We start from the raw sequence: 22,227 nt of genomic DNA, 5'->3' as shown, positions 1-22,227 counted from the left end.
TCAACTGTAACCAATTTCAGATTGTATTTGAATACTTCTACCAAAGAAATGTCTTTGTTTAATTACACATGAATATGCTTGCAGAAGCGATCGTAATTTCATAAGCCATGTGAATAAACGAGATGTCAAATTAAATCAGAATCTTTGGTTGTTGCAAATCTAGCAATGTCAGATGTTCTATATTTACCAAAATTTTAATCATCTATAACCAATTTCAGTATATATTTGAGTACTTCAAACAAAGTAATGGTATTCTTTTCTATATTTTTAAGTAATTATAAACGAAAACCATAGCAACTACAGTAATTCTCAGGTCTCACTTAAAAGGAGCTAAATGCATGAATTCCACGCAGCATGCTCCCCCCGGCACTCTCCGCACAGGAAAACATTTGTATCATTGATATGTTTAAATAAACGTCCTTGAAAATTAGTGTCCGTAACTTCATAATATATGCAAATGAGCTGAATGCTTGCACGTATCAGAGTCTTTATTTTGCTGTTAAAAATCCAATAGCATTACAGATCTTCATTGCTTCTTATAGGATTTACTGATTATGACAGTGGCCAATCACAAGTTGTCCTGACTTATGTGCGAAATTTCTGACGCCGGTTGCCGTTAATCACCAAATTAAATCGGTTACTTGCAATATGTCATTTTCTATCATCAATGTAAAAAATGAAAGATATAAGAATACAAAAGAACTCATGACAGTATTCTAATGCCCCTTCTCATTTTCGCTCAATACTCCACGATCTCTATGATGTTATAAATCTGCGATTGCTTCATTTGATTTCAGTCCAAGCTTGTCATTTACATGAAGCTATGTCAAAGCATATATCTGATTCAGATCTGGTTAGCAGCAAAAGTATAAACATCCCAGTTCACTTAATATATATATATATGCATAGCCCCAGTGAGATAAATGGAATGGAACAGCTGCCAACTTTTGTCAGTGAAGATAAAGAACTGAGTTCTTAACTTGCCTTCTAATTCAAAACTATCTTATATATTATAAGGATCCTACGGTTGATATATAACATTATCAACCTATAATAGTTTCCTTGTCAAAGAAATAATCTCTCAAGTTCTTCCTTTTCAATATCTGTATTCAGCTTTGAAAAGTATAATATGTCCCAAATCTTACTGGCATTAATTTTCAAGATTATTCTTCATCTGAGTGGACTGTCAAATAATGGCCATTATACACTTTCAGGTGTGGACATTGTATTATCTGTCCTTTGATAGATAATAGCAATTATTTTGAACATCCAAGAACTAAGAGAAGTTATATCGTCAATGTAAAAGCAACTTGTACAACTACTAATGTAATCTATCTGGCTACATGTAAGTTTTGTTCATCTTTTTAGTTAGGAAAAACTAACCAGATGTTTAAAAGACGAATACAAAGACATCAAACAATCTAACTTAGCCTGAGCCAGTCGTCACCAATCCCTAAGCTTCAAGTGGCAAACGAGATCTGGGTAACTCTCGCTAGGCATGTTGGCATAGGGTCTAGCCTCGAGTCAGTGGAAGCTCTCGAGCTTTAGAATGCGGCCAGCTCCAAACCCAACTAGCAAGAAGGAAGGTGAGATATGGACAACATAACATCACTTGTTATTAACTTTACTGAAGGCAGAACTGGGCTGGGAGAGACCTGCACATGGCCTGATCAAGCCATCTGGCTATACCCACTCTTGCATTCACAAGACTAGGTGCACTACACATTAGACAACTGTCAGACATCAAGAGACTGACAAGTAAGCCCTAGCATGGAAGCCCCTTTTGTAATTTTCTCAATCTGGACCAATGAGTACTACAAGAACCAAAAGTAGTCCTAGGTGGAAAAGACAGTCCCAGATGTAACCATCAAGCACTAGCTAGAGAACATTAAGGTCACTTCTTGTGAACAAGCTGGACATGACAGAGGTCTGTCCATTAGACGGGGCAAGGGAGGTGCTGACAACCTAGTATGCACCCCCATGGTGCATTCACCAAAGTAGACAACATGTATGAATTCAAGCCCTTGTTAGTTAAGGGGAGCCTGAAACACATGGAGATCATAAGTCCATCCCACAGACATAAATTTACCTTCAAGAAACTATGATGGGCTTCTGTCCTTTACCTTCTGGTTGTGATATGCCACTGGCTTGAAATCATAAGAGAGACCATCTTGCTGATAGTCATGTGTTTTTCACCTCCACCACCATGCAGGACATTATGCACCCCTGTAGATTATCACTCCTGTATCTCTGCATGGACAGGCTGAAGTATTAGCACTTGTAGTTGTCCTGTTGTCATGCTAATATCTAAAGCAGTACAGCTAATGCTTGTGAGGGTGGCGGCTTATGATCTGGTAGCCAAATGAACATAGGTCTATATGAACTGTATGAAACCAAGACCAACAAGCACTAACTCAAGGAAATCAAATTAATGAAAGTAGCAGTTACAGTGCAGGCAGTCTCAACTTGAATGAAAAAAAAAGATCTAAAAGAAATTCTTGCAAGGGGCAAGTTTTCAAATACAGCATCTGCATGGATGACTTCTTCCCAGCTACACCTCCCTTAATTATACCAACTCTGAGGTCATGCAACCTCTGAAAAAAGAATAGTCACTCTTTTCTGGATTTATGTGATGTCAGAGTGGTATGATTATGATGTAATTAAGTAAGAGAGGGAGTAGGGGACAAAGCCTCACACATGGGGTCAGGGCTGGCTTGCTCCCTGCAGAATGCTGGCTTATTTTTTCTCATTATTACTTAAATTGTTACTCAGAGTTGATAATCTGAATATGTTTTAAGTCAAGTCCTTTCAATGTAGTATATAGCAGATGGCTTTTATGGAACTTAAATTGTCAAGCTGGAGCTTAATGATTGCAGTTTCAAAGAATTCACATAGATCAAATGCTTTGTTGCTTTACGTTTTCTACATTATCAATTCCAAGACCTCTTTTCAGAATGTTAGGAATGACATTTCAGTTATGTAAATGCTAGAAAAGAGCTGGCAGGGCTCAAGAGGTTAGGCATTTCTCCTCAAAGAGTGAGATATCATGGCATAGTCTACTGTAGGGTGGATGCACTCTGGAGCAGATGCTGTACAGAAAGACAAATATATAGGGTATATCTAAAATAATTTTAAAAGTGTGACGTCTGTGGAAAAAGGATTTTTACCCATATCTCACACCTCCTACTGCTAACACCTGCGTGTTATACACAGGTATATCAGTTTTTAGAGTACTAGGGTAGGCTTTTCAGTTTTAATGCTTTGTTAACTAGATGGCAAATGGAGTAGATCTGTTTAATCGAGAACAATGTTTTCCAGATTATGTGGAATTAAGCTGAAAAGATAACTGCAGTACAGTGATTACAGCACAAATCTCCCAGTAACACAACTTTACCTATGTAGACACTATCTAGAAATCCTTGCTAACATGCAATGTGCATTTGTTATGACATTATGTGCATACTGCATAGTGCATTTGAAGCTTATTACACAATGAAAGTGACACCTTTCAATCCAACTGAACTGAGAATCAGAATTTGATACTTATCAACATTTTTAAAGGAAGAAGAAAAAAGAGGTTAGCATGGATAAAATTCTGATGCACAGGGTTTTTGTATTCATTATTTACTTGGAATGTTTGCAGAATCTGCACCAGGGATATAGCCTGCGTGTTGATCTTCAAAGCACACAAAGCTAAGATGGCTGTAAACATACCTGTATAGAATCAAAATGAGGTCATCACAAGTGAAGATAAAACAAAGCACTAGACCATTAAACAAGTTTCAGTTCTCTGATTTATATATTGTCAAGATATACATATTAATTATATTTTTTGGGAAACAGGATTTAAAAAGACAAAGGTCCTAACATGACATAAGAATGCACTGTACAATTTAATTCTTGCAATTCTGGGCTTGACTTTAAAAGGTGGCCATTTTAAATTACTGATAAAGGAAAGTGTAGAAATATAGTGTTACAGTAGGAGGGTGGAAACCTACAACAAAACACAGCCAGACACGTGCAGGGCACCGCCTTTTAAAACGTTAAAATACTCATTCTTTGTTTAAAAATCAATGTAGCAGTGCATGCTCGTCAACTGATGAAACAGTTTAATCATCATAATTTGTCCAGTTTCTACAGCTTCTTGGATTCAGGTCCCCATGTTTGGTCTCTTCCCTGTTGCCAGTTACTGAGAGGAAGCTTTTGCTGCTAATGTTGCTGCACAGTGTCTTTGGAAGTTGGGTGACACTGCTGAATTACAACCAAGTCTTTGATGCTGTAGTTTCATGCTCCCACTTGTCTCACTTTCAAAATTCCAGGAGTCCATCACCATATCGCTATTTCCAGTGACAGCACAGCATGTTCGCTCGGTCACTGCGTCCACACCTAGATCACCTATGGTGTTGCTGTAGTTCACTTGTTGGACTTCTGTAGCTTGATTTTGCAGGACAGCTATGATATGATTCAGAAGGTCATTAAAAAACTCGGGGACACCTTCATAACCTGCAAGATAACAAACAAAAACGTGACAATTCTGAGATATGAAATCACTTTCATTTAAAAAACCCACATGCCACCCTGTGAGTTCCAGATCCTTATGCACTCAAACATCAATTCCTATTAGTTGGCTTTCCCCAAATCCATCTGTTATGAAACAATATCCAACCACACATTGCTACAACTGTTATTAAGAATGGGTCGTCCACACTAGTTCTTGTTACATATATTTGTTTTTATCATACTCTTTCGTTAATGCACATGTGCCACGATTTCCTTTGCGAAATCTAGCAACACCATTGCTTACCATGTAACATTCTATTTAAATCTGACACAATCATCAGGGCCTTGGGCACGTAAGTTGGTAAGAGACACATCTTTGAACACTGCTACTCTGTGCTGGTTAGAAAATACATCTACCTTACACAGCTTATCCTTTGTGATAAATCCTTCTTTATTCATCCCTTATTAGGCCCATCACTGTCTATAATGCACCCTCTGGTATGCATCTTTTAGTCTCCAACCAGTGGAAAGAGATAAATGGCTGAGCTTATGGAAAGGCAGTAACAAAAAGATTATAACTTAAGCCAGAGTAATTAATCTCTATCACCATCATTTGCCTGAAAGGAAGCAACAGTAATGTCCGACTTTGTCCTGAATTTATGTCACTTACATAGAAGATGGCGGTTCAGAGTTGGCAGCGTTAGGCAACTCATTTTGTTGGTTCCTGAGATCACTCTAACTGAACTTACTTGGCTCAGATCACAAGAGGAAGTTGCATATAGATACAAGCTCATACAGATGTTTTCCTTAATTTATGAAGGTATAAACTTTCAAAATTACTTCACACAATGCGGTTAGTTACAGTTCAAGCCTTCCCAATGTATTTATTTGATTTAATTTTTTTTTTTTTGCTTACATAAGAAAGCTCAGGATCATCACTTAAATACACCGTGAATCACAAAAAGTCTCACAGGAATAAGCTGCTATCAGAGCAACATCTGACAGGAGATGAGTGAAAGACACAACATGATGCCTTCAGAGTAGAAGTGCACGTAGAAAGGTAAGAAATGGCCTTGCTGGAGTGCAGACCAGGACACAGATTCCAGGGAGAATGAAGTGCAACTAGAAATGTGAGAATTGGCCTTGCTAGAGTGCAGGCCATGACACAGATTCCAGGGAGAATGAAGTGCATCTAGAAAAGTGAGAAATGGTCTTGCTGGAGTGCAGGCCATGACACAGATTCCAGGGAGAATGAAGTGCATCTAGAAAGGTGAGAAATGGCCTTGCTGGAGTGCAGGTCATGACACAGATTCCAGGGAGAATGAAGTGCAACTAGAAAGGTGAGAAATGGCCTTGCTGGAGTGCAGGCCAAGACACAGATTCCAGGGAGAATGAAGTGCACCTAGAAAGGTGAGAAATGGCCTTGCTGGAGTGCAAACCATGACACAAATTCCAGGGAGAATCAATTAACTTATCTTCATATACAGAGGCACTTTGTTCTCACTAAATACAGCATCCAAAAGTAAGAGGGACTATGTTGTATCCTGCTGATGGAATACCAATATAGCTGACTGATAGCCAGAAGATCTCAGACCTTTATTTCTGCTAATAATCAAGCTGATTCAGATAGCTTTATTTTTCCAAACTACCACACTATGAAACATGAACTAGGAGAATTCTCTACAACTACATAATGCAATTCCAGACAAGGCTGATAACATAAAAAAGAAAATCATCAATATCTAAGCTGTTCCATAACTCATATACATGCATCAATAATTACATTATACCTAGTAAAAATGATACCTCATTTCTATAAACAACTGGCATTAAAATGGCACTTTTGCTTCTTCCCCAAATCTTGGCTGTCTTGTGGCACTTTTGAAAGCTGCTGCCAGCTGGATTAGGCGCTGTACTATTACCACTCTCAACCTTTACATTACAATTGCTTAATGACAGAGACAATAAACCTTTGTAATTTGCTCTTTTAAGTGTCTTAACATCACACCCCAGTTCCATTCCTACCTGCCCATTATCATTTTTCACCTGCCACACACCCTCTTGAATGTCTCGATGAATTTCCTCTATACCACCTACTCCAGTAGTCTACTCCATGGGTGTACAACCCTCCTTGTGATTTCATGCTTTATAGACTGAGGAAGTGGTCAGTCCCTGATGTCTGATGCCAGAGTTCCCTGCTTCCCCCTCTATCTAGTCCTTCCAGTTCAAAATGACCACTTTACATCTCTCTGAGATGATCATGTGCACTAGTGAATGCTATGTCTCCCATCTCATCTGGTCTCATGTGACAACAGCTATATTCATTCCCTTACTGATCTTTTGGACAGCTTTCCTCTGGATTCCTCCAGTAGTCTATTTTTTTTCTTATATGGCCACTAGAAGTTGGTATCAGATCACAGTCTGTAACTCTAGTGACATTTATTTTGTCTTTCCTCATTTCCACAGAGTGCCAGTATTCAGACTGCCTATGGTACTTACTGGTTTCTGCCAAAGGAAGTGAACAGAACAGGAGGGCCTGAGCATATCACACTGTAGGGTCATATTTTTTGTATTGCGTCCTATTTTTAATTTCTCTAAATACTCAATACCAGACAGGCAATGACAGAAATACAGCTAAGGTGTTAAAGCTTTCAAGTGCTTTCTCCTACTGCAGATATCTGTAAACAATCCCCATTACTGCTACCTTCATCTGAATCCCCACCTCCCCCAAGCTCCCTTCACAGGTTTGCGAGGTAAATAAAACTCCAACTATCATTCCAAGATTGGTGAGTTAGCTTTACACCCCTTAATAATATCTCCCCTTCCCCTTATTAGGCACCTGTGCTTGTGCTGCAAATACAGCTCATCATGCAGGTGCACCAACAGATCAGAAACAAGCGACTTATATTTCTACTAAAGGTCCTAAGCTAAAAGGACATGGCAACAAAGACAGAGATCTGTATAAGGGCTGTCTTTTAAAAGATTAAAAATCATGTAAAATACTTTTGCAAGAAAAGTGTGGTGGGTGATCCTGCATTCATTTTTCAAATGGTGTACTATTTTGTAACATCTTTGATATTTTACAGCAAACAGCAATACAGAAACTACTTGCAGAGTAGTATTGCTTGGTGCACCATCTTCCAACATTCTTCAGTGTGTTTTTATAGAACTGACCACAGACTTAATAACTAAAACCTTGCATTTTATATACATATAGGAAAAACATAGCAGATTGGGAAGAGAGGGTAAAGTCAGAGGTAGAGGCAAATGTTTTCCCTGTTTATAGAAGTAAAGCACCACAATTGAGCTGTCTGATCACACAACAGGCTCATAGATATTTATTAGGCTGCTGATGTGCGAAGATCTTAAGAAGCCAGGCTTTACATTTCCATGGTAGTTTTAGCCCTTACACTTTGCATATGGATAACTCAGAGGTGGGCAGAACAAGGAAATGCTGAGACATTTCCTTGTTGCCACTGTCCGTGAGGGACATGGGTGGTAAACCATGGCTGAATTTGTGGTTTCCTATCCATTTGTACAAATTACATTTAAATAGAGTAAGGAAAGTAGTTTGCATAGGTGGAGTGGAAGAAACTTCCACAGAAGAAGTCGTCATTGTGATACATACCCTTAAGCTGCAAAAGAGACTGAAATCCCTTGAGTAGGTGTTCATGCTACTACTAGCCTTACGAATGTGTAATAGGTCTGACAGCATAGGGTCTATTGAGGATCTATATGTGAGACATACATCTTCTCTCAGTAGCCTGTATGATATTGAGTAGAAGAAAAAGGCTTCAAGAAGTTCTGCACAGTTTCTGTGATGTAGGCCCTTGACTGTTTTAGTAAGAAAGCATTGCAGTTGCTCTAGCTGTGAAAAGTCCAGAGAATAGGAGGGGTTCTGATCTTAGTTCCTGCTCTTTCAGGGCAAGAAGCACTGCCATTTTCTTCAACTGCTTGATGTAGTGCCCCTTTCCTTTGGTGGAAGTCCACATCACTTAGACCACGGAGGAGCCAAGGCAGGATTTTCCTTTCTACTAGCAAAACATCTGTCACTACTGTCTACAATGGGTTTTGTTAAAGGAAAGAAAGGGAGGCCCACAATGAGGTTGGTGGAATAGTCCATCACTCCAAAACCCAGAAAGATAGATATGAAACACAAACAGCCACTGACATCTCACTGTCCACTGCAACATTCACACTCTTGGGGGTGTCACTGGAACTCCAAAGGCCAAACTTTTATTAAACACAGAAGAAGCAGAAGGATCCTAGTGTCAACTTTCTGCTGCACCCTCACTTAAGACAGTAGGGATGTGAACCTCCTGGGCCCTCCATGTAGGCATTGTCCAGCTCTCCCTACCCAAAAGGAAATCCTAGGTGTCATGAACTCTCCCACATTATGGACATCATCATGGTTTACAACCATGGGAATGTCTAAGCTAAGCTATGCCCTGGTAGCATCCCTTGATTGGACCAATAAAAGTCAGTCATGCATATATCAGAGAATATACGGAGGTCTTTTTCCTGCAAAGTCTCTTCCATACTGATGAGAAATTTAGTAAACAGTCAGGGTGCAGATGACAGACTAAATGGCAACACTTTGTACAGAAGGGATGCCTGTCCAGAGCAAACCAAATGAACTTCTTTATGTGGATACCAGATAATGTGCCAAAGGAGTCTATCATGCCCATTGCAACATGCTGGAGAGACACAGTGTGGAACCACATGTACTGAAGATACTTGCTGAAGTTGCTGAGGCTCAATAAGCAGAAGTCTCCTGAACCCTAAACTACTGAAACTCCTAGCTTTGCTCTGAACAAGGGGCAGTCTCTACACAATGGTGGTAAATGCCTGTTTCCCTTTTGGAGGTCTCTGACCTCATCTTGAAAGGCCTGCCCAAACAGGACTTCTTTGTGGAATGAAGTTAAAGATGGTCTGTCCTCAGCCAGCACTATCATTATCATCATTGTCAACAACTGTCCTTTTCCCAGTTTCTAAAAAGGGGTTGAGGTGCCATGTCAGCTGTCGCCATCTTTCTCAATTTAATGCCATTCTCCTACTTTCTTCAACAGTCATACTAGACTGTTACAGGTCTTTTCTCACACAATCCAACCATCTCTTTGTTGGATTCCCTTGTTTTCTCCTGATATATTCATGTTTGTCCCAAATCTTTTTCATCAGATTGTCTTCTGCTTTCCTGCTCATGTGCCTGAACCCCTGCAATCTGTTCTCTTTCACCTTCTCTGCAATTAAAGCTACTTGAGCTTCTGCTCTGATGTCATCACTTCTTCATTATATTTTCTGTTCTCTGTTCTCCTTTACACCCTTTTTCACAATTAATTTGTACACCTAATTAGCTTATTTCCTTCCTTCTTTTCCTTCACTCTTCTTATTATTTCATCTTCCTCATGTAAATTATTAATGTATTATATCCTATAAATAAGCTACAGTTAATGTGTTTACCTTTTGTATATGTGCAATGTGGTTATATGGCTGCATAGGTGTTCCTTTGAGCACTATTTGCACTATTTTTACTCAATGTATAAGTGTCTTCTCATCAATGTGGAGCTTTTCTCCACAGGCCTCTGCTGAAAAGGGGTTTGTCTGACATCCCATACAGACTATCCTGGTAAACAAATGGTAAATAAGTAAATACTAAATAAATAAATCTGTCCTACAGTGTGCATCCTACCACCCTATCTCAAGCACGTCATCCCTATAACTTCTATCTTCCACACCCTCTCCGTCACTGTCAAGGCTTCTGTACCACACAGTAGTACTGGTCACACCACTGTTTTGTAAAACCTTTCAGCTTCTTCGGCATTCTTCTGTCATACAACTCTGACATTTTATGTGTTGGCTGAAAACCCTCTGATTCTAGCTTTGACCTCCTCATTCAGACTTCCCTTCTCCTCCCCTACTCCAACCAGATTCCTGAAGTGGTTCGCCTGTTCCACTACCTTCCTTTCTATCTCAATTTTCAGCTTCTTCTCAGGCAACTATGAACAGATCAAGGGAAAGGAAACATAACAGGTATTCTTAGATTGAATGAAACCTTCTTTCTACCATGAAAACCCCTTTTTGATGAAGGACAACAGATGACTTTGAAATGTTAATGGCTGTTACTGCTGAGTACAAACAGACTTCAGATACCACTGCATCTTCCTCATATGAAGTCTGGCAAAAGGAAATATATTTATTTATTGACATTTGTTGACCGGGAAAGTCCACTAGGTCAGAAATCCATTTTTAGTGGTGGCCGGGGAAGAAGAGCTCCACAAATATTTTTAATACAGAGTACTTTAAAGATAAAACAGCCAATGAGCATAGGCTTTGTAAAAATTACATTCTCTATTGATATAAAACATACAGTACTTTAAGAATGACATATTCTTAAAGTACTTTAAAGAATCATTAATGCCATATAGATTTGAGTTCTGAGGATCTCCCTTGCAGTTATAATATCTAGAGGAAGAAGATTCTAAAAGTAATCAAAGCAGGAAAATAATCCTGTTTCCTTGAAGGAAAACACATTGACAAGGTATTGATTTTGCAACCTAGAAAAATTCAAGACTTCATGAGCAGCCCAGTGGTACAGCGGTTAGCATTGTCGCCTCACAGTAAGAGGTTCTCTGGTTCAATTCTTGGCTGGGGTACCTTCTATGTGGAGTCTGCATGTCTTCTGTGCGTTCGCATGGGTTTTCTCCAGCTGCTCTGGTTTCCTCCCATATTCCAATGACATGCACCTGGAGTAGTTCTCCCTGGGCCTCCACTGAAAATGGGCTCTGTCCCAGTCGGACTTTCCCAGTAAACAAATGTTAAATAAATAAAATCAAGAAATTCAAAAGGTTCAGTGTGAACTCCAGCCTAGTCAGAAGATCCATTACCAAATGCAAATGAGTCAAAAGAAGCTATTGGGTAGGAACTTGAATGAAAAGATCTACATAATGAAACATCGGAGTAGCTCAAAGCCTTTGGAAGGCAATGGCAGGAGGCAGTTTATGAATACCTTTGGGGGAGTATAAAGATTAAAGGGTAAAGCTGAAAACTGGAAGCAATATGAAGACAAACAGAAATCTAAGAATTCCCTGAAATGTGGATGATCAATTTCCCAAGTGATGTGGACGTCCTCCAAGAGGGTCTCACCCAAACAAATGACTGGTGCCAGAAACATGGTGGCCTTAGGCTGAATGCCAAAAAATGCATCAGCATCCCCTTTGGGGAGAGTGACGTCCCCACATATTATCACATTAATAACGTCCTAAGCATGCAATCATGTGGGATTTGGGCACCCAGGTTGACAGCAACCTGACTTTTGACCACCATGTTGCTTCCTTTGTATGGAACGCTTTCTACATGACACACCTCCTAAGTAACGGTATCTCATCCAGGGACAAGGAGGTCATAACATCTCTGTATTCTTTCCTTATAAGGCCAATTATTGAGTAAAATGCTCATTTCAGGATGTACCTCAGAAAGTACATGCAGCAGCTGGAGAGACCACAGAGGTTCCTCACCAGAAGGATCCAGGGCCTCAAACATTTACTCTACACAGATAGGCTACAACCCCTGTCCCGCTACTCAGTTTCATACAGACTCCTCAAAGATGACCCCTGTCTGGCATGCAAAGCAATCTCAGACCCCCCTTGATGCGACTGCTACATATCCGCAAGTCAAGCTCCACTTGAGTAACCTGCATGCGCAACCTCAACCTGGTCTGTGACATCAATAGGACTTGTTGGCAGGATAGATTTCTATCCCAGAGACTCTCCCATCTGTGGAATAGACTCCCTCTCCACATCAAGTAGAGCACCTCATTATCCCTTTTTAAGTGTAACCTGGATAACTGGATGGAAAACAGAAAATACATCCCTGGAATTCCACCCATGTCCCTGCTGGACAGGGACTTTGGGTACTGACTTGTCTAAACATGGGCTAAACTCTTGGCAAGCTTTTAAGGGCCTCAGGGACAATAGCCTAGTAACTTCATATAATCCTTTGAATAGGAATGTGAAGATAAGTGTCCTTTAAATCTAAACCCAACATGAAAGCCTATGGAATAATCATTTTGAAGCAAGGACTGGTCAATATCTTGAAACCTGGGACCTTCAGAAAAGTGTTATAGAAGGAAAAATCCAAAATAGGTTTCTAAGTCCTCTCCTTTCTGGAAACCATAAACAGTCTTGACTAAAAACCTGTTCCCTGGAAGTGAGGAGAAACCAGTTCTATTGTACCTTGAGATAAAAAATCTCAAAGAAAAGTCAGAATAAGATGAATCTGGTTTCAAGGAGGCTGAGAAATTCCTGAAGGATGAGGAAGAGCCTTCCAAGACAATCTGTATCCTCCCTGAATGATGAACAGAACCCATTTGTTTGAGATAATCATTTCCTGAACTGACAGAGAGAGAGAAAGCCTTTGAGATAAAGGTACCTGATAATAAGAAGAGGTGGGATGAATATGGAAGAGGAGGCAGACAGCCACAAGGCAGGTGATTTGCCTGGAAAAGAAGACATACAACCACTGGAACCTTCTTGAGACTATTCCTGAAACCCCCTTCCCTGACATCCCTTAGTCTTCTGGGAAGACTTTAGATCCCAACACAGAAAAGGAACTGCTTTACAATGATAATTTCTCTGAAATGTGTGCACAGCAGAAAGAAAGATTTGTTCTAGGTCCTGCATGACCTTAACCTACTCCTGCAGGATATGAAATATTCTGCAGCCACAGAACCAAAAAAGTTGCTGCCCATCCAGTGGAGAATCCAGCATTCTGGCCTTGACATCCTCAAGCAAAGGCTGAGGTCTAAGCCCTGAAACATGAAGAAACAAACCAGTTGTTGCAGGCCTAGAAGCGGCATCTGCAGCATCATAACTTCATATAATAGAATGTGTAGCCACCTGAGAAGTAGAATTAACCAAAGACTCTGTACTTGGCTTCTGAATCATCAAAGATAAAATACCACACCCAAGCTGGCCAGAATCGACAAAAGGCACCTAACCATACGAGCTTGGTAATTTATAGCTCTGGCAGCCAGAGTGGCAGAAGTATACAGTATTTTTACCACAGCTATAAGTGTCTCCCCTATCTTTATATGTAGGCAAAACATTAAAGGAAAACAGGACCTTAGAAAGCTTCTCAGTGGAAAGATTTTAGTAACAGAAGGGTAAAAACAGGATTCTTGTGCAGGAATGTGGCTGAATCTGGTATCTTATGAAATCTGCCAGTTTTTTTAGGAGCCAGAGGCTGAGACTCAGGATTAAAAGAAATAGTAGAGAATGTAACCAATGATGCTCTTATAACAAGAGGAATTGGCCAAAGACTTAGGCATCCCTATTTCCAGCAAAGTATATTACCTCTCTTGGATATGAGATATCCAAGAGAGGTACATTCCCACTAAATGGATCTTGATAACAGGAGCAGCATGCCCACTAAAAATTCTGCAACACCTTGAAAACGGCATATCCAAAGGATAGGACCTCCACAGGGGAATAAGGGGATAAGGTATTTTTTTTATAAGCATTAATAACAAGAGAATGAATTTGGAAAGAATAAGCCAAAGAACCACCCTCATCTGAATCCAACTCCTCCTCATCCTCAGATTCCTTTCTATACTTTCTAAAGGGAGAAAAGGAAGAAAGGGAAGAGGCAGCAGCAGCAAGAAAGTAAGACCTTAGAAACATAATCACCTTAAAAAGGCCCTGTGTAAATTCCTGCCACCCCTGCCGGGGATCCCTAACAGACAGCGGAAAAACTGTGAGTTTAGTCTTCTATTTCTTTTAAGGTCTGACAACTGCCCTTACTAAGCAAGGAGGTTCTGAGCCCTGACAAACCTCACTCAAAGTACTGGGAACTTCTCTCCTAAGATTTGAGGCATGCCACCCAGTCACACCAATATAATACGCTGTGGTCCCCCCCTTTTCAGGAAAAGTGAGCAACTGCTCATACATGACAAGTGTGAGATGGCTGTGCCATATTGGCTTCCAAATGGATCTTGATAACAGGAGCAGCAGCAGTAGCAGAAGCAGCCACACAGTCCAAAGTCTCATCAAGAGACATAATAAAGACATCCAGCTGGAACTCCACAGCAGGTCTACAATTTAATTTTCTTTGACTTTTTCTTCAGTATGAAAGAGAAGTCATCTCCAGAGGACTCAGCTGTCACCTTCTTACCCTGCCTGAACAAGGGCCTTAAGCTTCTGGTTCTCTAGATATGTTTTCAAAGACAGACATACGACGACACAACGTCTTCAGCACAAATGTCTGACAAACAAAGCAATCCATAAAATCGTGCTCAGGACCTAGACAAAACAAACATTTTGTATAGAGAACTCAGTGAGGAATCTGCCTCCTACAATCACATTTCCCTCTTCTTTCCTCTTCGACATGTTCAAAACTCAAAAGATAAAAAAGAGAAAGAGAAGGGTCCCCAACAGGGATACTTATCCACCCAATGGCAAAGAAAGAGGCACAAATTATATAGCTAGCAAACCAGTGCTGAAACGAGAGCTCATCTTGGCTGATGGTATGAAAGCTCTGAAGTACACGGTATCCAAACTTCCTATTTCTGCAGGGCTGAAGTTATACGTTAGACATACAGTATAATGGGAAGGTGCCCTGGCTTTGCTATTCTGGCTGAACATGCATCTATCCTTGACAAGATATCCCATAAGTTAAGAATACTGCAACAGTAATCAAAGTAGGACATCTAGTAAGTGCAGTCAATGAATTACATGCAATCTGACTGAAGTGGTGGGGAGCACAATCTCTTTGAATATTTTTGAAGCTTTTTTTCCCTGGGTCTCCAATGAAAAGGGACCTTGCCTGCCAGAAAGGAAAGTCTGGAGTCCAAAACAACATGACTATTTAACACTTAAAATAAATTACTTGGGGGAGGGTGAAAAAAATACTGCACTTTCTGTAGATCAGTATGTATGTATACCTTTAAGAGGCTTTCCATGGTCTTGCACAAGTGTATAAATACTGAGCACATGTGAGCCTGACTGCCATTTTGTAGTTAGCTTTTGAGATGTAAGCATGCATGCCTGTGGAGTCTGTCACTTAATCAGTTTGTTTATATGTTGTACTGCTGCTACCCATTCTGATGTGTTTCTATGTAATAAAGTGTACAAATGAACTACCCCACCTGTTCATCTTCAACTGTAAACCAAGATGAGCGACACTTTCAAAGACAGATTCCAAATCAAGCAAATACAACTAAGAAGATTACATTCCTTCCTTAGGTGACTAACTTAGCAACAGGGAGGGATGGATGTGCCATCCTGGGAAAGGGCGCTTGGTGGTGATGCTCCCTACAGGTGAAGCGTGGTCCAAAGAGGGGAGTTTCCCCTTGGATACAACAACCAAGCATGGGGGCAGAGAAAGGAAGAAGTGGATAGGGTTTATAAAATAACCCCCGGATAGAAGCACAGATGGTAGAGCCCTGAGCATGCCCTTAAAATCCATGACTGGCCTTAGCAATACTGAAGCAAGTCTGTGGGGGGGGGGGGGGGGGGGTTAGAAGGATGCTGTGTAGACTGAGGGGACCAAAAAATTAAGGAAGATTACATTTCTGAAGTTCCCACAGCAGAAGACAGTCAACATTTTTTGAGTTCTTTTTTCTCCCCTTACTCTCATACAGACAGCCGTCCCAGTGCTCTAAATGCTTCTCTGGTTCCACAGGCACTCCGATTCATCCCCAGTCCAATGCCCAAATTTGAGCTGGGGCTAAAAAGAGCCTAAGGACATTCTGGGGGGTTGCTGCCCATCTTCTGGCCTGGGCAAGTTTAACTTATAACCTATCATTTTTCTTCCCCCATCATCTGTGGCTTCTGTGAAGAAGTCCAGGATGGGTGTTCAATAGAGGTATGCAGAGTTTCATCCTACCTCCTTGGCGGTTCAGCCATACCACCACCCTATCTTCCTTAAAGGAAACACCCACTAGAAATGACATCCCCAGCTTCCACCAGAGATCACCATCAGAGATGCTCACAGGACTACCCCCCAGATGGTAACGCCCATTCCTTCGTGCCGCTCCATCAGTCACTGAGCTACAAATGGAACCCAGCTTGACTGGGACATAATCGAGGCTTTATCCCTCTACAGGCCCTATGAGTCTGCCCTTGTCTATACATAGATGGATATACAGAGTGTGGCACATGACCTGCTCTGAACCAGTTTGGTCATCAGAGAATAAACCATGTAAAGTGTTCTCGAACTTCAAAGGCAACAGCACAGTAAACTTTCAAAAAAGGGATAGATGAAAGAAGGAGCAATCATTGTTAGTATTCGAGAGGCATTCTAGTTTGTGGAAGATACTTACAGTGGCCTACTTCTGTAGGTATACAAATATCCCAAAGGACAGGGATAGTTTGGGGTGTGTTATAGGAGGGCTGGGAATGCAACTTCAGCATATTCTGAAAAAATGACATTGCAGTTCACCACTATCAATTAGCTTTGGGAGGTCAGTGTCAGAAGGAGTTCTGAAATGCCATAAGGTGACAGTCACTTTAAGATAAAAAGCAGACTGTTAAAACAGAAAGAAGTTATTAAAGGAGGCTGGGAAATGTAACAGTGGAAGGATACAAAGCAGAGAAAAAGGGGTTCATGCCACCAATGTGAATTAGAATGCTTTAAAATCTACCTGAATTTGAAACAATGAATTTGAAGGAAGACATTCAGTCATGTTTCATGTATGCGTGTGTGTGTGTGTGTGTGTGTGTATGAGTGAGTGTTTTGGGGGGGGGGGGTAAGTCCAGGGCAATATTTTCTTCATCTGTTACATGCTGATACTATTTTCAATAGTTTGCACTGGAATGCCCACTCAGAACTGGACAAAGCCTTCAGAAATACTGCCCGTTTTGCTGCATCTGTTAAGAGCTACCACTCACTAGTACAAAGGAGTCAAAATTTACAGTGGATCTACCTCCATAATCTGCTCTATTTCGACCAACTCATGTTGGACTTAACATCATACTCAAACAGCAATATCCTAATCTAGTTAATATAATCTCTGGCACCAACTTGCAAGTCACAAAATCATTGAGATGACAGTTTAAAACAGAAGACAGATCACTTAGTCACCACATTCCTAGTCCATAAAAAATAATCAACCAGTTGATTGCCAGGAAATTAAAAGTGGCATATGATTCTAAGAGCTCTCAACTCTTTTGGTACCTCTGTACTATCTCACTATTGTACAAACTTTTTCCACTATTCAGGCATATGTCTCTATTCTTTTGCAGAATCCATTTAATGTGATAGGTACTTACTAGGCTATTGGTCTGTGAGGATCTTAAGAAGCTTAGCCTTGCATTCCCATGATAATCATTAGCCCTTATATTTTGCAATATGAATATATAAAAGTAGGCTAAACAATTATATGTTGAGGGAACTACATGTTTTATCTATCCAGAAGGGTAAGTGGTGCTAAAGTGGGATGAACTTCTGGTTACCCATCCATTCATCCAAATTACTTTTGAACAGAGTAGGGGAAGTACTCTGCTTTGACTGCGGTGGTGGTGCTGCGGTAGCGTTGTCACCTCACAGGAAGACGTTGTCCTGTTCGATTCTAAGCTAGAGCGTCTTCTGTGTGGAGACATGCATGAATGGGCGCACCTTCGTTGAAGGTTGTGCATCAGGGCCAGCAACTCGGCATGTCAAAATCTACTGCCAATCATTAGCTGACCGGAGTTCCACTGTGACGACCCCTAACCGGGAAAAGCCGAAAGACACACCAAGGGGAAGTGCTCTGCTTTATGTGGACAGGAGGATGGTTCCATAGGAATGCTATTCCCTGTGATACATACCTATACCTCCAGCAGGTTCTATTAATTTTGAAAACAAGACTTAAATCCCTTGAGCAGGCATTTATCATACCACTGGATTTAAAAATGGGCAACAAGTTTGAAAAAATAAGGGTGTGTTGAGGCCCTACGCATGAGACAGAGGTTGCCTTTCAACAGTCTATATGCTATTGAGAACATAGATAAGGCTTGAGATGGTTTGTGTAGTTTTTATGATTTAGGCCTTTGACTGTTGTTTTTTTTACTGAGAAATCAATGTTGTCAATCCAGCTGTGACAAGTGATTGGTCAGGAGTATGCTGGAAGGGGCATTATAATCAATGATCGGCCTAAGGAGTGTTGAATACAGTGGAACAATTATGCACTTGGAACTGGACACCATACCTTTAGATATAAGCTGTGCAATGAGAAAGTATTCCTTACAATAATGAATATGTAGTGATCAAAACAGAGCTCACTGTCCACACAGGTTCCCAGATCTCTTAACTACAGGATCAATTTTCAGAGCTGTATTGTCAATGTGATAGTTACAAGGGGAATCATACCTGCTGAGAGATATGATTATACATTTGTTGGCAGTGAGTTTTAGTTCATGCTTTTGACAGCAGCTATTTGTGTGGGATGGTTTCCCTACGTGAATGCGAGAAAAGATTCGACTCACTGTTCATCGAAAATTATATACTGAAAACAGCCAAAAAAACCCATAAAAAACACACAAAAAAGCCTTTTTTGGGGGGGGGGGGCTCAAGACTCCCTGCACTACCCCCTTGGTGTGGGGGGGCCATCCCACTGAAATTATATATTTACATATACACACACCAACTCGACTATCACACCACAGTGAAGAAAAGGGGAACTTCCCTGAAACGTGCACCTCCAGCCTACACAACACAATACATTGTGGTAAAACTCATCACAACATTAAAGTCTTACACTAAAGCCACTCAGGGAATGTAGCAGTGTAAATGCATAACTATGCCATTTGGGACAGGCCATCCTAAAGGATACTGCTGTCCTCTGGTAAGTTTATAACACCAAGTTTGCAGCCATGTGCAAACATGCTCAGCCACAAACCCTTAATGTTGGCTTTGACCGCCAAGAAATAAATGCCAAAGATGAGCGGCCAATGGATTGTATTCTGGGTGACAGATCTTCTGGAGGAGATACAGCCACCCATTCTCATTTCTTAGATTATATTTGTGAGCCAGTTTGCAATCCATTGAGTTACATGGGGATTAACACATCGCTGGGTGATGCCTGTATATTTGATGGTACTGAATGCCTTTGTAAGGTCCAGGTATGCAATGTGCACTGATTGCCTTATCCATTGCCTCAGTCACTGTTTTGAAGAAATTGACTAGGTTAAGTAGGCAGGATCTACCCTTTACAAATCAGAAGGGCTGGGTCGAAAATTTGTAGGTTACTTATATCTTTATTTGTTACATAATGATCCTTTCCATAGCTTTACAGATGAGACTGGTTAAGCTTGTGTGTCTATAATCACCTGGTTCCACTGAAGCCCCATCTTTGTGCAAGAGAATGACTGTTGCTATCCTCCATTCATCCAGCACAAAGCTGATTTGAAGCTAATACTGAATAGCCATTGCAGGGGGTTTGATAAGTCATGTTTCAGGCAAACTAACAGGCACCCTGTTATGTTATCTGTCCCCACAGACAAAGTGTTCTTGGCCTCAGACAGTGCCTTGAAAACTTGTTCTTGGGAGAATGGGGGGAGGAAATGGAAGATGGCAAATCAGTACAGACTGCATATCTGGTCCTACAAAGGTGTTCAATACCAGTCCATATGCAGGCATTTAAACTGAGAATATGTGTGTGGGAGGTTAATGATGAGTTTATCAGCTATGTCCTGTGGGTCTGAGTCTGTGAGGTCATTTACTATTAGCGCTGCAAAGTGCTGCACTGATGGAGGGCCTTCACTGGTCTTGAACCAGGTTTGTGTGCCCAACCATATACTGTTTTCCAGGGAAAATAGTGCCTGCAGGGTGTGGAGTTTTTTTTTTACGCTCCTAGCATTGAGCAGCAATACCTTAACACTGTCCAGATTGGAAGATTTAGAAGACTAACACTGGTTAAAAAACACTGTAGGGATGGACAAATTTTTGGCCAATATACACAAGCCTTGGGAGGGAGGTGCATGCCATCCCTGGCAAAGCAGTTAGGACTATTTACCATCTCTTCTCAGGCTAATGTGTATGTATGTATGTATATATCTATATCTATCTATAAATATACACATACACACATACCCTCTTTAAATGATAGCAGAAGCTAAGCCAATTGATGAAGTCAATTACGTCCTGTTCATATTGTGTTATCACTCTTGGTGATGGTAGAATACTGCTCAAGGCTAGTTTCATACTGCCCTGCACACATATGCTGAGACTCCATCATGTCTCATTCATATACTACAGGGAGGTATGTCTCGAGTCATTTACACTCCCATGTACACTGACTGTATCATATGGTAAATGACCATGATCCATGGCTTGCACAACCTGGTGAGTGGTGCACTGGTGTTTCTCAGTATGAAGTCACCTATGTTTGCCTTACGTGATGTTGAACTATATCATGTGACTCAGACATGTTTCATGGTGGGTGCTGTGTGTTTGTGAATCTGTGTAAACTGCTGAGGGTACTTGTTTCTTAGGTTACATTTAGGAGACCTTTGTGGTTTAGGTAGGTTGCTTTTAAGAATGTCACCGTATGTAGGTCTATGTTTTTGGTTTGTGTTACGTATGCTTGGTGTAGTGTGGTGTTGTGTTACAGTAACATACCCATTGATTTTTGTAAAAACTTTGTGTACAATAATATTATATAACTGTAGCTTTCACACACTGTCAGACTGTTGAAGTAGTAGGTGGTTGTCAATAAATATGAGACAATTGCTACATTGTCTCAGGATGCCCATTTCCACCAAGCTGGTTGCAAAGACAGAAGGGAAGTGCAAATACAGGGTTCTAGATGCTAACTATAATGAAAAAAAAGTGTATGGGAGAGGGTGCAGTACCTGGGAGGTATGGGGATTTAGAATTGATTTACTGGAGTTTTAACTGTCTGAAAGAACATTTAAAGTCTTCATATGAGGAGCAACATATCTGAGCGCAGGACCAGGACCTCTTCATATAACTGCTGAGAAAGAATATTTCAGCTTCTAGGTAAGGAACTGACATGGGATAAACTAATAAGAATGGACAGAGAAAGCTTGTTTAAACACAACACCAGACAGGTAGCAAAATAATTTATCTAGATTGCCTATGAGCTCGTCTTCAACGCACAAAGATGTACTGCTGCTTAACTCCGCAGTTTATACAGCCATAACTGGGAACAGGATTTAACTAAGGATCATAACAGAGGATATGAAAGTGAAAGTGTCTGCATCTGTCGAATATAGTGTTCTTATTCCTAGGGCATGCAACAGCAGCTCCACATCATTGTGTTGCAGGGACTAAATTCCCAGTTAAGTGTACCTATGCAAACTGGTCTCTGATGATGTACTTAAACTGCAGGCATCTAGTGCACCATACCTTCAGTTAATGGTAAAACCTTACAGGCAGATTGGTTTAGTTGTATTACTTTGTCCCCCAGGGCCTCACCTGGGATCTCTCCTGCCATATCCTGTACCTATTTCAGGATATCACCCTGATATTTACTTTTGCAAGTCTGGTAATTAGTAGCCCTAAAGGCTACTAATTAGAAGTTGTATGTTTTTTTTTTTAAATCTGTATGATACTCTGCTGTCATTACCATAGAATTCACTCTCATCTCACACTTCAGGTTAAATGCAGCAAGATGGCTCAGCTCCACACTGTTTGGCTGTGAATTAGTTTTACTGCACCTTATTACAGCTGTTGTATTGTTGTTTTTACTGGCATCAGAGCACCCTTTTCTTTTGAAGCTGTAAGAGTTTA

General features: G+C 40.6%; 1 protein-coding gene across 2 annotated transcripts in view; it reads right to left on the bottom strand.

Annotated features, from left to right (window-relative positions):
* Positions 1-3,776: 3,776 nt before the first annotated feature.
* Positions 3,777-22,227, bottom strand: part of ITPK1 (inositol-tetrakisphosphate 1-kinase) — a 1,534,199-nt gene continuing 1,515,748 nt past the window's right edge. For both annotated transcript variants that reach the window (XM_044074569.1, XM_044074570.1), the window contains one exon: positions 3,777-4,503. In XM_044074569.1, the coding sequence (XP_043930504.1) occupies positions 4,187-4,503 (317 nt within the window). In that variant the 3' untranslated portion in view covers positions 3,777-4,186. The remainder of the gene's footprint in view (positions 4,504-22,227) is intronic.

This window comes from Protopterus annectens, chromosome 6.part0 (assembly GCF_019279795.1).
Source record: "Protopterus annectens isolate FY-2018-M chromosome 6.part0, PAN1.0, whole genome shotgun sequence".
Lineage (NCBI taxonomy): Eukaryota > Metazoa > Chordata > Ceratodontiformes > Protopteridae > Protopterus > Protopterus annectens.
Note: the sequence above shows the minus strand (reverse complement) of the source record. Positions and strands in the feature narration are given on the sequence as shown.